Source organism: Oenanthe melanoleuca, chromosome 11 (genome assembly GCF_029582105.1).
Source record: "Oenanthe melanoleuca isolate GR-GAL-2019-014 chromosome 11, OMel1.0, whole genome shotgun sequence".
Lineage (NCBI taxonomy): Eukaryota > Metazoa > Chordata > Aves > Passeriformes > Muscicapidae > Oenanthe > Oenanthe melanoleuca.
Window position 1 is genome coordinate 10,724,207 of NC_079345.1, and position 16,884 is coordinate 10,741,090.

Consider the following 16,884-nt stretch of genomic DNA (forward strand, 5'->3'; position numbering starts at 1 on the left):
TAGCTGTTTTGATCCAGTACCACAGGCACACATATATGAAGCTGTTTAAATGCAGAAACACATTAAGTCCTTACCAAGGTGGTTCTGTAACTCTCGTGTTTGCCCATCCTCTGTTGGGGTGATGAGATCCCATATAAAACTCTTTATTTTCTCATCCCCTCTGTAGTGAACAAGACAATAGGCTAACAGGGCTCGGCAGATTATCTCCACATCGTGTTCATTCAGCTGCCTCTTGAAGCGACCATGGGACAGAATTTCTCTCCATCGACCCCACCTAGTCCAAAGTGAAACAAATCAGCACCTGGAAGTGAAACACTGGGGTAGCTACAGATTTCTCTTACATAAGAGAATTTTTCTTTAAAATACTTTGCTTTTAACCTTTTTCTTTCAGCTTAAGTTACTGAGTAGAAATAAGCAACAATAGAGTTTTAAACAAAAAGTGGCTCTTTTCAAGAAATACAGATGATTGTTTTAAACTTCAAAGACACAAAACTGATGGGAATCCATTCTGACAAGAATGCTGTTATTTTTCTTTTAAGATGGGTGAGAGAAGACCTAAGATTTGATTTCCAAATCAACTTATCTGACTTCAGTATGCTTAAAATAACTGGTTAGATTCTCAGTTCCTGTTTGTGCCTCACAGAAGTGCAGGATGTTCTACAATTATGAAAATCAAGTTACCTACCAAGGCTTTATTTCAGACATTTTTTAAAGAGTCTTGAGCCTGCCTGTAGCACTTACTGCAATGATTTTTAGAGAGAATCCTGTAGTGCCCATGTTAAATGCTATAATCTCATTTGAAGAAAGATTTTCACCCTTCTTTATGTTTCTTTAATAGCAAATTGTCAGGAAGATTTATTACAGGATGCATGATAAATTCCTGTTCTAATACACATACCAGGTGATTGCCAATACAGAGCTAAATTATTCCACAAATACAATTTACCATGTGGAAAAAAGCAGGTTTTTAAAACACCTCCCAAAATGAAGAAGGATGTACACAATACCCATAGACCAGCAGGTTCTTCTCCACACGGAAGCACTCTGTCCTTCCATAGCCATTGGAGCGGTCACACGGCCGGCGCAGCTTGGGTTTTTCATCACCCTCACTCTCCACCTCAGACAACTCTGCCAGCTCATCCTTTGTTGCACTGAAGGGCCGAGTTTGTTTCCTGATTCTTGGGGTATCAATAACAAGGCTGTTCTGCAAAATCACAAACAAACCTTGTGAGAGAAACAGCTGGTGAGTTTTTCTAAAGTACATGGCTTCAGTTCAGAAATAATTTCCATCCCTTGGCATTGACAGCTATTTCCTGAAGACACTGAACACCCATGGATCAAGCAAAATATTCTGTAGTATTTAAGGCAAAAAAAAAAGAAAAAGTTTCCTATGCTATTGCCTGTAGATTAGTTACAAACAACACAGAGTATCTCATCTGAGCTGAATACTCACACAGACTACTCTGCAATCTTTGTGAGAGAAAAAGAGCATTGAGACTTTTTTGAATCAAATGCCTGGGAAATGTCTTCAAGTATAGGTCACAGATTTCAGTATTATAAAATTTATACAGGTCTTAAGTTACTTATTTTGCAGATTCCAGTCCAAGATTTACAGACAGAGAAACAGAGAAATCAGAGTAATTCCACACTTTCGATCATTTTCAGTTCTTTGACAAAAATCAGAAATGTCCAAACCTTTTTCTGGACAGTGCAATAGGAAACACTACAGCCATCAGCAGGCGACTGCTCGTGCACAAATAAGCCAGCACAAAAATTCTGATTTGTTGAAATATTAATCAAAAAAGCATCAGAAATCCCATAACTGCTATTTCAGAATTCAACAGCAAGCACATACTTGAAAAAACACATTAAAAAAGTACTTACTCTACCACTGATAGCATCGATATCTATTTCTGCTTTTTTGGCCCATTTCTGCCAGAAGTTGGGATCATCTAGTGAAATATCAGTCCTGTTTCCGGATGCAACAAAACTAGCCTGTAATGAATAAAAGTAAAGCTTACCAACCTCATACATCAAAAGTTTGTAGTTTGCCTCACTGCTGTGAAGACTGCCTGACCTTATTTCATCAAAAATCTCCCAAGCAGCTGTTAAAACTTTAGAAGTTACTTACACTGCAAAACAACTCAAAAGTTCTCCTCCTCCTTAATTTTTAAAAATCAGATCCATAATATATCAGAAAAATCTAATGAACTTTTATGCACCATCAGGAGAGAAGAACATTAAGCAGCAAGATTCTCCTGCTTCCAAGTTTGAATCTAAATTACTCGAATGGAAGAAAAAAGAATCTTTTGAAGAGGCTTATCAGCATTTGGGGATTTCATCTCATGCAGAAGTACTCGCTTGAGGGAAATTTCAAAGGGGTGTTTAAGCTGCCAGCAATCAAAGCTTGAGTGCATGGAATAGGCTTAATTTCAGAAGGCATTTAAAAAACCTGATACACTGCATTTGGGAAAAGAGTAAATACATATAAAATTTCTAACTCTTCTGATAAAAAGACAGTGATGATGATTTTTAGAAATGTACTTCCTATTTAAGCAATAGTCAGCAAGATATAAGAAAAACTAAATAAACATATAAATAAATAATATTTTTAAATATTGCTATTTAAGAATATAAATATACATTTATGGTATTTTAAGTCTTCTTTTTTTTCTTTGCCTTTTAAATTCTTTTGAATTCTCACAATTGCATTCATGAAGTGTCCATATCCCAAGCTCAGTTTTACTGCTTGATATTTTACACTCTCAGCCCCCTTCTCATGGACATATATGTATCTCCACTCATTGCTATTTTAGGAGGCTTCTTATTTTGCTTCTCCAATTCTTACCAAAAAAGTTCAATGTTCAAAATATATCCTTTGTTTATGCATTTTTAGAATAGGCCTAACAATTTTTAACCTTATTAATTATGTTCACCCCGTCCTTAATGTATCTAAATAAAAATAGGTCAATAAACAAATTTGTTTTAATATTTTTGGTTAATGCAGCTCATTACATCTCACACAAACCCCAGCCTTTTCCAAAGCAGCACAGATGCATTACTCATCTTTGCTCAAGCATGCTCCTTGCACCTGGCATTTACAGAATCTATGGGCGGCAATCCAATTTTTTATGTTCACACTAACATGAACACACAGATGCAAGAACACAAAATATGTACCTCACACACACCTATTAAACACAAGTAAAAGTAACTTAAAAATAAGGCCTAAGCTCTACAAGATCCAGTCCCATTTACAGCTCTTGACTGCCACAGAACACCCTGCTGTTCTGCACCTTGGCAAACGTGGAGCCTCTTCCCTCGGATTCAATCGTGATGGTTTTAGTCCGACGCTGCAGAATCTGGTCAATGTCTTCCTCACAGAACTTGGAGCCTTCATCCTCTTCATCCATAATGGCCCCATAGGCACCTCTTCGAAGCAAATCTTCTATTTCTTTTTTGGAGAGTTGCTGGATCTGAGCAAATAAAACCGGGTTTAGACAGTCAAGAAAAAAAAAAAATCCCTGAAGTCTTTTCTCTTCCTCTTTCCCATCTTTCCACAACCCAACTGTGTCTTATGATTTATAAGCCTAAATCTGGAGTATTAAAAGCTATGAGAACAGTCTAGCTGACAGCTGAAATAATAAATTACAGTACATATTTTTAAAAGTATGCCTCTTTTTTTTTTGGCCGTTTTCATCATCATGATAAGCATGTTTAAAAAAATTAAACCGCTCATGATGGGCTGTTCATATTCACTTTAAAGTAACACATTATCTTAATATGAGAAGATACAAGGAAGCAAAGAGAAACTTTTATCCCTGTTTTAACTTTGACATTATCTACCTTGAACTTTATGAGGCAAGAAACAGTGATTGATTTATCAGAGTAACTGACTAGATTTAAAATTCTATCAGCTATATTGCTAGTCAACATCAGAAAACAGAATGGAGATGCAAATGACAGAAAAAGGGAAAAGTGGCAGCTTCTGTAATTTAATGTAATTCCCACATGATTGCAAAAGCAAAAGGAAGGTTATTTCAGGAAATAAATCTACATACACCACCAACACTGTTTTCTCTTCCACTCATACTCTGCAAGACAGCCTTATCCAGTCCCAGTTTGAGACTTGCTCTGTCAAACATCTCTCTCTCATAGGAATTCCGTGTGATCAGTCTGTAGACCTTCACTGCTTTGTTCTGACCAATCCTGTGGCATCGGGCTTGAGCCTTTGGAACGAAGGGAGGAGAGCAGTTAGAATTTAGACTTACTTGGGAATAACACACTGATCTTTTAAAAACCTGTTTCTGCTGTAGCCCAATCCAAAACCAGGAGCATGGACTCAAAAGAAGTCAACACACATTTAAGCAAACAGAATTTTCCATATTGTGAACAGTTTTCTAAACACAGTGTAGCAAGAAAAATGCAGATGAATGACCTGTGCTGAATGCTCCTGACTGGTACTTCCCTTGCAGTAACACCAGTAAAAAGACCTGCTAGCTCCTTAGTCAGCTGATCTCCTGAGGCAAACAGTAAAGGAGTTGCAACCTGAGAATTATTTCAAATTCAGCATCCAATTCCTAGATTAGATTAATTAACTTTTTCTTAATGCATATTAATCTTTTTCTCTATATTATATTTCAACTGAACACCTCTATTTCCATAAATTGTGTTAGTGAGTGCATACAAAATATAGCCCTTGGGCTCACAGTGTCATCAATTCTTAAGGGTTTTATCAAATCACTGACTCTACCTGCACCATCTTTTTTTCAAAAGTAATTGATTTGAAAGAAAAGTTCCCAACTAAATGAAATCTCTTCTGAATTGAAGGCATCGAAAAACTTTAAACACACGCCTCAAAAACATGAATGTTTTAAAATTATGTGTGTTCAAATAGAGACAATACTCAAAGTGACAAAATTTTTATCCACCGGGTTTAATTAGGACTCTCTATCATGCTCAAAGAAACTCACCTGCAGGTCATTTTGGGGATTCCAGTCAGAATCAAAAATGATGCAGGTGTCTGCTGCAGTCAGGTTGATGCCCAGGCCGCCAGCCCTGGTGCAGAGGAGGAAGACGAAGCGATCCGAGTCGGGCTTGCTGAAGCGGTCAATGGCCGCTTGCCGCAGGTTCCCGCGCACGCGCCCGTCGATCCGCTCGTACAGGTACCTGCAAGGGGCCACAGGCAACACCCTGAGCATGACAACTGCTTTAGTAACTTAGAGTCGTTTGAGCAGGTCCACTGCTTATTCATTTATTCTTCACAGTGAAGGAAAGTGATAAAGACTAACTGATTAGCAGTGAGTAGCATAACCAAGAATCATGTCAGAACTTGCATAGCTGTAGTACCAATGCCCATCAGCAAGTCCAAACACTGGGCATTTTAAGACAAATTCTTCTGCATTTTGTCCACTAAGCAACTACCTGGTTATACCTGTATTACTTAGTTGCGTTAAAACACACGCTAACCTGAAGTCCTGTGTGGACACTCAAGTTTTTCACGTATTATCCTTGGATCTCTGCCTAGGATGAGAGAAGCAGGACAGTGGACTCTTGTATTATACACCAAACTGCCTGAACACATTAAGGGTAACCAAGCAATCAGCAGAAACCAGAACTTGGTGAGCTGTCATTGGATAAACTGCATATTGATTCTGTAAAGATTAAGAGAAATGGAACAAAAAAGACATGGCAGCACCTTTAACAGGCTCTATCAAGGCTTCCTGGACTAAACCCAGAAAATTTTCAAGCCTGAAGTAAAACTGTCATTTGTTATCTTTGACAATTACAAAGACTGCTTTGAAACTTTTGAAATCAAGCAAAATGTTTAAAAAGGCAGCAATACTTCTGTACTTGTAAACTGAGTAAGATGCGGAATGTGTATCTAGTGGTCAAAAAGCCTCAACCATTTTTCTTCTCATCAGCTATAAAATGGCACAGCAGATAATCCACAGGACCACAGGCATTCTGGCAGGCAGCCATCTATCTCCTACAGGCCTAAATTCTGTTAAGTGCTAAGTCTGATCATGTGTGCACTCCAACATTTCTAATCAAATGGCAGCACACAGAAAAATTTCAGCTTCTATGAATTTCAAAAGATGCCACCTGTAGATATGATTCACTGGTCTAAATGTAACAACGTTGCAGAAAAAGGAACATTTTCCACACTGAATTGTAAGTAATACTATGAAGTTAAAATTAATCTTAAAAAAAAAAATAGAAAGCGTTGCTCTCCCAGTTCAAACAGACAGCTTTAATATAAAACTATCACTAAAACAAATATTAAAATAATCTACTATCCAGTAATCCAGTATCCACTGCAGGAAGGCTCAACATTAATTTTGTTTTTCAACATGTTAACTCTGTGTTACTATGATGTAGTTCACTTACAATTATACTTCAAAGCAGTACGTACACTGCAACAAACCCACTAGTAAAACAACAAGAACTATGCCTTGTTATAGATTTTCAGGTTGATACAGCAACTGCTAATTGTAACCAAGTTTAAGGTTCAAGGTTTTATGCATTTATTTAGTCACATGCTCAAATAAGCATTTAGTTTCCATGGAGTCAATAGTCTGTAACAATCAGAGGGTGCAACTACATGTGATGGCAAAAGCCAGCCTAAGTAGCAGGTTTATGGCTGGCAGTTCAGCTCTGCTGCAAAATTCAAGCAGTTAATTTAGCAAAGACAGGAAGAACATTTGTACTTTTACATTAATAAAAAACACATCCCTAGTTGTTTATCACTGTGTTTATATTCCTTTGGAAGTAAGGAGCTGTATCTTGGACCCATCTGGTCCCAGTTCAATACCATATAAGTAAAGAACACATTCAGTGTTTCCTGGGGTTTGGATAAGCAATGATAAGCGTGAACTTACCTGGCTTCTGATAGAACATGTAAAAACAGTATATACATAACTGAATGTTCAATGGAAAAAGCAACAGATTGAAGGCACTTGGTTTACTCAAACTGGACAACCTCTCTTTAGTTTTTATCAGAAGTTTTTAATTAGTTGTGAACAAATGATCACAGAACACAAAGTTACACACTGATTACCAAACAGAAAACAGAACTCCCAGCTTTAGCATGCTGCTGTCATTAATCCTGCACTACCATTCACAAGAACAATAAACTATATAGAATATATGGAAAATGAATCTTACCTTTTATGTATAAGGTAATCCTCCAAAATATCAAGGCAGCGCACCATTTGAGAGAAGATAAGGACCTTGTGGCCTCCTGCTTTCATTTTTGGAAGAAGCTTATCAATAAGAACCAATTTACCAGCAGACTGGATCATTGCTTGCAGGTGGAAGTCAGGAGCACTTGGACTATATGTTTCTTTAAACTCTCCAAGGATCTTCTCTTCAGCACCTGTCAAAGAATATATTTCCATATCCATGGATGTATCTTCACAAATATCTCCACATTTGTTCAAATCTACGTTACCAAATCAGTGCTGTACTCTAAACATTACCCTTTAGGCACTGATGGGCACAGAGTTCTGGATGGATCTGAAGGCTAAGCAAGAACATCTTTTCATCAGCTTTGAAAACAAGTCTTTAGTTTTTAAGCAGAACACCACAGAAAAAACACCTTGAATGAGGTGAACCCTCTCCTCCCAATCAAAAAAACTAAAATACTTATTTTCAAGTGCTGTATGTAAAAAAAAAATTACTTAAAAAAAGTTAAATTTGTCTTTGTGATATTTTAAACAGGTAATGAGTCTGCACAAAAACAGCATTTTTAATACTTCTAAAAGCACAGCCAAAACTTTTGGAGCATAAAGTGTATTTTCTTGCAAGTCAGGAAAACCATCAGTTATTAGTATGTGAGAAAAGCAATGAAGACTGAAGATTATAAAGCTTGAAAGAAGCATTCATTTTAAAACTTAGACCTAAAAGTTCTTGTTCATACTGCTTTTAAAGAGCTGTGCCATTTCCATGAGATAACTGCTTCTAAATGTTCTGTGAAATCCTACAGAAGTAGTTCAAGCTTCAGGCCTCAAATACACAAATATCTCGCAACTTTGTCTGGTGTCTATCAAAAACATGTTTCCACCTAATCCAATCCTTGCAAAATCCAAAGAAAACATCGAAGTATTATTACAAAATTCTTTTTAAATATTTTAAAAAAATATTTTTAAAATATTTTAAATAAAAGTAAAAAGTAAGTTAAAAAAAAAAAAAGTCAGTCCTTATTGTGTATTTACCTTTGATGAGATAAGGGTGGTTACAACACTTTCTGAGTTCCATCATAGTGTTAACCAGATTGGGTACATTTGCCTGCCCTGCTCCTTTGGATAAGAAAGCAAAATTTTTCTCCAAAATCGCTCGGTAATATTTCTTCTGAATATTAGTTAGTTCTACTTCAATTATCGTTTCCTCCTTAGGAGCCAACTTTTTTTCTACATCCTCTTTTAATCTCCTGAGCATCATAGGTTTCAGGATAGCTTGCAGTTTCTGAACCTAAAGGAAGCACAACCATTTGTTGGAACATGAAAAAAGGTAATACTGCAGCCCAATGAAAAGACTGAACTGTAAACTCCTGAACTCTAAAGCTCAGATGAACTCATACCTGTTCCTCTGTTTTAAGGTCTCCGAACTCTTGCATGAATGTAGATTCAGCAGGAAAACGCAATGGTTCCAGAAAATGAAGGAGGCTAAATAATTCTTCTACTGTGTTCTGCAGTGGGGTACCTGTTAACAGCACTTTATGCTCCTAGAAAAGGAAAAAAAACCAACAAAACCTTGCATAACCTTATCTGCACTTATTTGCAAAAATGTTGGTCTTAAGTCTGAACATCAAAACCTGAAAATAGCCGTTCTCTGTGACACTTAGCACACAGGTAATACAGATAAGCAGATTTATTTAAAAAACACCAATAAGTACTTTCTAGTAGCTTTCCTTTAAATTTTTTCTTCCTACATCTGTAATGAAGGACTGAGTGAACACTTGAACTTTACCTGTAATATTCACAAATTTATAATCCTCCCTCTCTACAGAGTGAAAAATATACACTGAGCACGTATCAAAAAGCAACTCAGAGGACTTCTGAGAACACACAGAAAAGTAATAATGAAGGAATTAAAAAAGCAAAACAAGTCATGGTACATCTGATACATGGTGGTACTGGCTTTAAAAAATCTTTAACTGTATAAAATAAAATCTTAACTACTGGACTAGACAATCAGTCTATTTAAAATTCTACTACTTCTGTGCTTTTATTGTTAAATGACTTGCTTAAAATACTTTCTAAATTTTAACACATTGCACAAAAACTAAAGCAAATTTTAAATGATATTTTCATCCTAATCAAAACAAACACTATACAACAGTATCATCAGAAATAGATTGTGCTTACAGTGAGAACTTGCCACATTTTGTTTAATCACAAATATACCAGCATAAGCTATCAAAACCACATATGTTTGAAGAGTATCAGGAATAGTTATCTCTCAAGAAACACTGCTTGAGAGGTCTTTTTTGGGATGTAAAGCAAATTTTAAATTTATTATCATACTATACTGAACTAAAATCAACCCCAAAAAATGAACTGTAGTTACTCACAAGGTTCATTAATTTTAGTCCTTCCAAAAGTTTGCAGTTTTTGTTCTTCAGTCTGTGAGCTTCATCGATAATAACACACCGCCACTCAATTGCATTTAATTCTGGGCACCCACCAAGAATCATTTCAAAAGTTGTGATAATGGCCTGGAACCTGTAGGTACCTCGAACAATACGGCCCTAGAAATTCATCAACACACACAATTTATTACATTCCCTCCCATCACTCAATTTACAGATTTTCTGGTTGAAATTTTGCCAGGAGCCAGACACCGGATTTTACATTATAAATGGCTTTGTCCTCACACTTAATAATCTTTGTAACTCTCTAACTAATACTAATGAGTAATTATTCATGGACCCAAATCCAATATTATCTAAGCAACAGAAAAAATTGAACCCCTTTTATATTACAGATATAATCATATAACAGAACTGTTTCAAAAGGTGCATGTAGATAAAACCCCATTTTTAATGCTGAGAAAATCTGAAAGAGTGATAGGAAAAACTCTACAGTCAATCAATCAAAATATATGATGTTAATGCAGTTAACAGTCATACAGTAAGTAATCACAGTATCACCTGAGAACTAATTGAAAACTTTTTATTTGGTTTATTCCATTGGTCTGACAAGGAGAACATGTAAGGCCTTCAGCAAGGCAGTAGTGAATCACTCGATAGGCAAACAAGATGTCATTTTGATATCTAGCACTAAGTAATCGTAAGTTCTCAGCTTTGTCAATTTTGATGAAACACCATGAGAATTAATTATTTTTTATGCACAACATACAAAAAAGGAAAAAAAACCCGTTTAAAATTGTCAGGTTTCAAGTTTTTCTCATGTCATTTAATGGCATGCATTTCAGAAAAGCAAGTTCAGAATGTACACAGTTAACACCAGCAAAAGGAAATCAACAGCTACATAAAGGTAACAGAGCTTAATCAGTCATTTTTTTTCTCCCTGCTCTTCAAATTCAGGACCCAACTGCAACCATCTGTGTACACTTTAATCTCCACAAGAGTACCAGCGTCACTGCTATTCAATTGCAAAATTACTCAGCACAGTGAAACAACACATACATCTTGCTGCAAACACTGCCACTAAATTTACCCAGTAAGCATTTGCTGAAGATGCTCATATGTAACATCCTGGAACGTGAAGTGACTTTCACCAAGATAAAAACACAGATAATGTCAAGTGCCCCTGTCATTGCTGTCACCTGAGCCATGTTTTGGGTGAGCTACTGCACACAAGTGACGTTACAATACCTGGGAGTCCCTGAAGTACATCTCATACTGCTGAATCATCTGCCTGCTGATCATACTGCCGTGGTACACCACAACATTCAGGTCAGTCCACGTGCGGAATTCCCTCTCCCAGTTTGTTATAGTGGAAAGTGGAGCTATGATCAGGAAAGGGCCTCTTATACCCGTCAGGAGGATTTCATACAGGAACGTAATGGACTGAATGGTTTTGCCAAGGCCCATTTCATCTGCCAAAATGCAATTTCGCCTGAAAGCAAAAAATACTTATTTGTTACTATCATCAACGAAAGTACAGACCCTAAAGCTGTTACTAACATGAACAATTTACAAAAACAAAGTTCATATATACCAGTCTACAACAACAGTCAAGACTAAAGCACTGCAAAAAGACCCTTGAAAGCATTCCTGGGTTAAGGAAAACCTTTGTGTAAAGCTTTGCATCAGGTTTAGCACTGCTAAAACCTGAAAATGGAATGCTCTGTGAAGTTCTCCTACAAAAATATTCCAGAAATATTCTTTTGGGACTACCTTTCCCCTCATTAAAGGAATTTAAATTAAGCAGGTTTCCTACACGCACATTCACCTTGACAAACTGCTAGAAATTAACGAAGATTCCCTAAAAATCACACATGGGAAGTATCCTAGCTACACTCACATGAAAGGAGTGCATTTAGAGCATCATTAACAAACTTCCCTTTTTGATTCCAGAGCTAGGCAGATGCTATAACTAAATAACTGCATGAAGCACCACTCATGATTGCCTTCAGCCATACAGTCCAGCCCTTCAACTCTGTCTGCAGATGTCACACAGCCCTGCACTGCTTGGATGAGAAATAAAATCACATTTCCTTCTGCAGACCAATAACACGCTTGGTAAAATGCAACACCTGCTGCCATCATCTCTAAAAGGGACATGCAACTGGTACTTTTGAAATACAGCAAGCAGGAAGATTCATTAACAGAAAATCAACTTAGAAACAGAAAATACAGCATCCTGGAAAAGATCTTGCAAGTGATTATATTTCTGTTCATAACACATAGCACTAATGCACAGAAGTTAACTTCAGCTTAAAATACAGATAATGCAATTATTTACTAGGTTTACTTTTAAAGAGAGGTAACTTTATTGTACTATTTCTAGCAATCATTTTGAAAGATGCAAGTGTTTACCAGTTTTGAAAATTGTGAAAGCTTGCACTTCAGTTTTTTTTGCTTTAATTTCCTCACAGCCATTGAAAACCTATTTTCAATTATGTTAGTTGCATTATTTTAATATTTTGTTAATTTTTGTTGATAAAACATCCCTGCACACCCAAAGGGAGAAATTTGTTCCAGTTGCATCCTTTTAGATGTAAGCAGAGAAACTCTAATAAATTTAGTCAAAATAGTATTCATTCCAAATAGAAGTGATTCACTCCATACATTTTAAAATCTACATTAAAAAATATTCCATGCATATACCTATTGTACCAGTTGAATAGGAGCCAGTTAAGTCCTTCCAGTTGATATTCCCTGAGCTGATTGCCATTTTTATATTCCCTGGACTGTTCTATCTTCTTCCAGGAGTTTGGAGGTGGTCGGTCCTTTAAGGGAAAGATTAATATATGTACAGATGAATACATGCTTTAATTTTCTAAAATATCTAACCCCATTATTTTATGAGTATATCACTTTAGATGTAGATTGTTATTATTCAGGCTTAAAAGTGAAGTATCATTGTTATCATCTATTACTAATTATCAGTCTGCAGAAATCTGAAATTTGTATTTATTTTTCTCTATGAATTGCTATTTTTAAAATTAATTTAAGTCTGTATCACAATCAAGAAACTGGTTCCTAAAAAATAGAGTACAAATACTTTGGCAGGAATAATATGGCACACAAATTCATTTATATACGAAATTTCCAGACTACATGAAGTTTCACTTTGGCAGCTCTAAGAACTGGCAGCTGACCTACAAGACAGCCAACTGAGTACTGGGATTAACATCCCTGAAGTCTTAAGCAACTCTGGAAGCTGATGCTGAAGCAGTCTGGATATCTACACAGTTATTGTGATCTTGCCCAGGAAGTCAAGGCCAGTAGTACAAAAAATAAACTTCTGAGAGGTTCAGTGTCCTGAAGAGATTTCCCCAAGGGATGAGATGAAAACGGTATCAGGATCGGCAGGGTCAGGATACAAAGGCCATGACAGAACAGACAGAGTATCGAGGTCTATCACCTTCAGGGCCCTCAAAAGCTAAGGAAAGCTGAGAGGCTACGTATAAAATATTGATGTGTATATACACACACACAGGTTCCCAAGCCTGGAGCCAGAACAGTCTGGCCTCTAGCTTAGCAGTCAACTTAGAGGTGAAATCATGCAGTTTTTGACTGATACTAGGTAGGATTCCAGCACAAAACTCTTCTGATAGCTCCTTCATCCCAACGTGAACAAACTCACACATCCAAGTGAAGTAATTATAGCAGGAGCTTTTCTCACCAGCTGTACTTCCCCCACTCTCCCTCCCCATTTCCCAGCATTTATAAAAGCCTGCATTCACTCCACTCATGTGGCCTTATGTGGCAGCTCTGAATTTTCCATGTGAATTTTCTCTCTGCACTGGCAGCGTCAGCATCACCTGAGCCCAGGTCTGGGTGCAGCAGGAGCTGTCCCTCCCCAGCAGCTGTGGCTTCCTCCCCTCTCCCACCAGCTGCCATCTGTCCACTCCCCCACTCCCAGAGCAGCCACACTCCTGCTTGCAGGGCTGCAGTCAGCAAATAATTTCTTGTAGCTGCTGGAGCCTGAAGCAAAAATACTTGTTGCTGATGCTGAGATGACTGTCAGTTGTACAGTTGCGCTTTAATCATCTTTTTCTTTCACAACCAAACATGGTAATAGAGGTATAAAAGCTCTTCTTCCCACATGCCAAAATGTCAGGATTTTAAATAAATACTACAAAAATGAACTCAATATAATATGAAGATGTTAATCGTGACTACTGTCATTATCTGGAGATGGAAAAACCATTAAAATAAATTCCAAAGCCTCCAAATTAAAACACTGTGCATATTTAGTTATGTAAAAGAAGTAAGTTAGAACAAGTGGTGTACTACACCACGCAGGACACATGTCCTACTCTGACAATGACATACAGGACTTGAAATAGAACTATTTTGCTTTTTCCTGCTCTAGGAGACAGAAGACTGATAATTTCAAGATAAAACACATTTCCTAATTATATGTATTCTTCTTCCTTTCAACTAGCTCTTTAGCGACAAGAAGAAAAACAAAAGCAGGAAGAAATTACAGAACCTGTTTGACAGATCTCATTTGCCAATTCCCTTCAGTGCTGAAGCACAAAATTTAACTCTCCTCTCTATAAAAGGCTGTTAATACGTCATCCTGGTTTCTGCTCATTTTAAAGGTGTTCAGTTCTGTGATATCCAGTTTCAACATGTGGCTCATTGCTAAGTTAGAAACTCAAAGTCACAGCACTTCAGTTTTTTCCCTAAGCAAAAAATTTTATTTTTTTAGAGTAACAACTAAGGTAAGAATATTTATCTATGCCAACCTGAATATTTTATTATTCCTAGGTAACAAGGCACACAGATGCTTTACACAGAATGTCAATAAGCCTTATGTTTTAACATAGGAGTTTAAAGTTGGGAAAACCAAGTCAGATTTACCAAGATAGACAAGTAAATTAGATATAATTTTACCAATCTCCTTGAGTCAGGCCTGGAAGCTTGCAATTGTTCAAATTCTTCTATTTTTGCTTGATCTACATCTTCTTTCAGCTCCCACGTACTGTCTTCATATGGCAATGAACACCATTTTACTAAATAGTAAATAACAGGCTGCAGAAGAAAATTCTGAATGTTATCAGTTTTTAATTTAGTATACAGAGTGTTAATAAGCCTTACTATTAGAGTAGCTTGCTTGCACAAGAACTGGAATCAAAAGCACATTCTGACTATCTTTTAAATGTTCCACGTAGATTTCTGCTATCTACCTACTTATCCCTGACTCCCCACACTCTGCCACTTTTTAGATGCACGTCACACAGCTCAGTGTCACACAGCTCAGTAGACCTGTGGAGCGCTTTTCCATCCCACTTAGCCACAAGTAAATCTTGTTTTATTCTCAGGAGAGAGAAATTACAGTATTTGTGATATTTGTGGAAATGGGGCAGGGTGGCAGAACTAACTACAGAAGTGCTACCCAGGACATTTCCTCCACTCTCCAAATCAGGCTACCTAGGCCTAAAACACAGCTTTAGAGCTCCTAAACCAAAGGGCTTACCAACAAAACCCTCAAAATCTTTACGGGCTTGATGAACAACATACAGAAAATTTTTTTCTAGAAGTTTAATAATGACACATCTGCTGCATACAATGAAAAGTCATTCTAACTCTCAACCCTGCTTTAGGAAGATTAATGCAGAAATCACTGGGTGAAAGTCTGTTCATTTTGCTATCCACACAAGCAGAATAAGCATTATAGATATTCCAAGAGCCTTAATCAACAACTTTCTTCTCAGTCTTTGATCTCCACTTGTCTCAGACTCTTTCTGAATTTTGGCAATTTAATTGCTTGACTTGCTTTTCTATTTTCTTTTTTTAATCTCAGAATGTTTTTGTTCTGTAATAGCTTTCCAGAAGAGGTACTTTAAATTAAATAGCAAAGTTTTAATAAATACAGAGGGAAAGGTTCACTGGTGGCTATCAAAGCACTCCAAATCACTGGTTGCCTAAAGCTTTTATTACCAGTGACCCCATGCCACTATCAGAGAGACAGGACAGTATACAGGCTCAGATTTTTGAGAACTCACAAGGAAATTATTGAACCTCACATTTATGCCAGTCAATACCTAAGCTTTGTCTACTATGACCTAATAATACAAATAAAAATATAAGCTATTAAATGCTGATTTCTCTTTCAAATCCACAGCTAGCATAGGAAAGGACAAGACCGTCATGTCTCATGAAATATATTACTGAAGCTTTCAAATCATTGAAGTGTTAGTCTGAGATCTGATAAAATTACAATTGTCAAACACAACTTGGAGCTGTATCTTCCTGACTTGCTTTAAGACATTTACCTCACCAGTGTCTTTATCTTCACAAAGAGACACTTCTAATACCCGGTCTACTTCAACATAGTCAGGATTAAAAGGTTCCTCTTCCATCTGCAGTGAAAGATTAATAAAATCAGTAGAGAGGCAAAAATAGTTGGTATTTGCTAACACTTGATTTCATCATACACAAAATTAATTAGGCAGCTGGAAATTATTGAGGTTTTTGCACAGACCTTAAATTCCACACCAGCCCTCTGCACACACCCCCTTGATTCTCTTGGGCAACACTCACTGAAGAGGGATTTGACACTAGATCCACTCATTCTGGAATGAAGTGCAGCAGAAGCTTCTAGAGAAGCTAGAGAAGTCCTAGAGAAACTAGCCATACTGACATAATCCTTCCCTCCTAACCACTTCTAAATAGCTACTCAACCAATTCCACTTTTAGACCATATAAGTCAGGTTAGTTCAGTGACTCCAGAATACTTGCTTCTTTAAACTACATTAAATAACACACTCCCTGCTGCAACCAATACCAAAGGCTCATTTTTAGTTCCTAATAATCAGCTCTTTTATATAAAAGCAAACTAGTAATCACAATTTTACAAGGAAAAAAAAGGTTACTTAATTTTTATTTCATACTCACATCTGCAAAAAAGTGAGCTCTTTGTGCTTTCCTTACTTTGAATCGCTTTATTTTCTGCTGGATTCTTTTATCCTTTAAAAGCTGTTGTTCTGTGGCCCACTCACAGTGGAGATATGAGCTAAAATCACAGAGATTGACATTAACACATTGGTAAAAGCAAAAGCTTACTATCTATTTTTAAAATAACAGTTAAAATAACAGAATCCACCATAAATATCAAAGATTTATTCTTCCAAATAATCATCTTGCAGCACCTAGGTAATGCAGCATTTCTGAGCTGCAATCTGTAGAACTCTATTATAGAGTCACAAATTTCTTTTGTGTACTAAGAAGAGAAACAT

The 16,884-nt window shown here is 36.8% G+C and overlaps 1 protein-coding gene across 5 annotated transcripts in view; it reads right to left on the reverse strand.

Annotated features, from left to right (window-relative positions):
• Positions 1–16,884, reverse strand: part of CHD9 (chromodomain helicase DNA binding protein 9) — an 85,159-nt gene that overhangs the window by 19,304 nt on the left and 48,971 nt on the right. For all 5 annotated transcript variants that reach the window (XM_056500513.1, XM_056500510.1, XM_056500511.1 and 2 more), the window contains 15 exons: positions 16,544–16,661; positions 15,922–16,008; positions 14,540–14,677; positions 12,299–12,420; positions 10,841–11,084; positions 9,575–9,751; positions 8,582–8,725; positions 8,217–8,472; positions 7,168–7,378; positions 4,974–5,169; positions 4,062–4,229; positions 3,297–3,476; positions 1,885–1,995; positions 1,008–1,204; positions 75–274 (listed from right to left, as the gene is read on the reverse strand). In XM_056500513.1, the coding sequence (XP_056356488.1) occupies positions 75–274; positions 1,008–1,204; positions 1,885–1,995; positions 3,297–3,476; positions 4,062–4,229; positions 4,974–5,169; positions 7,168–7,378; positions 8,217–8,472; positions 8,582–8,725; positions 9,575–9,751; positions 10,841–11,084; positions 12,299–12,420; positions 14,540–14,677; positions 15,922–16,008; positions 16,544–16,661 (2,549 nt within the window). The remainder of the gene's footprint in view (positions 1–74; positions 275–1,007; positions 1,205–1,884; positions 1,996–3,296; positions 3,477–4,061; positions 4,230–4,973; positions 5,170–7,167; positions 7,379–8,216; positions 8,473–8,581; positions 8,726–9,574; positions 9,752–10,840; positions 11,085–12,298; positions 12,421–14,539; positions 14,678–15,921; positions 16,009–16,543; positions 16,662–16,884) is intronic.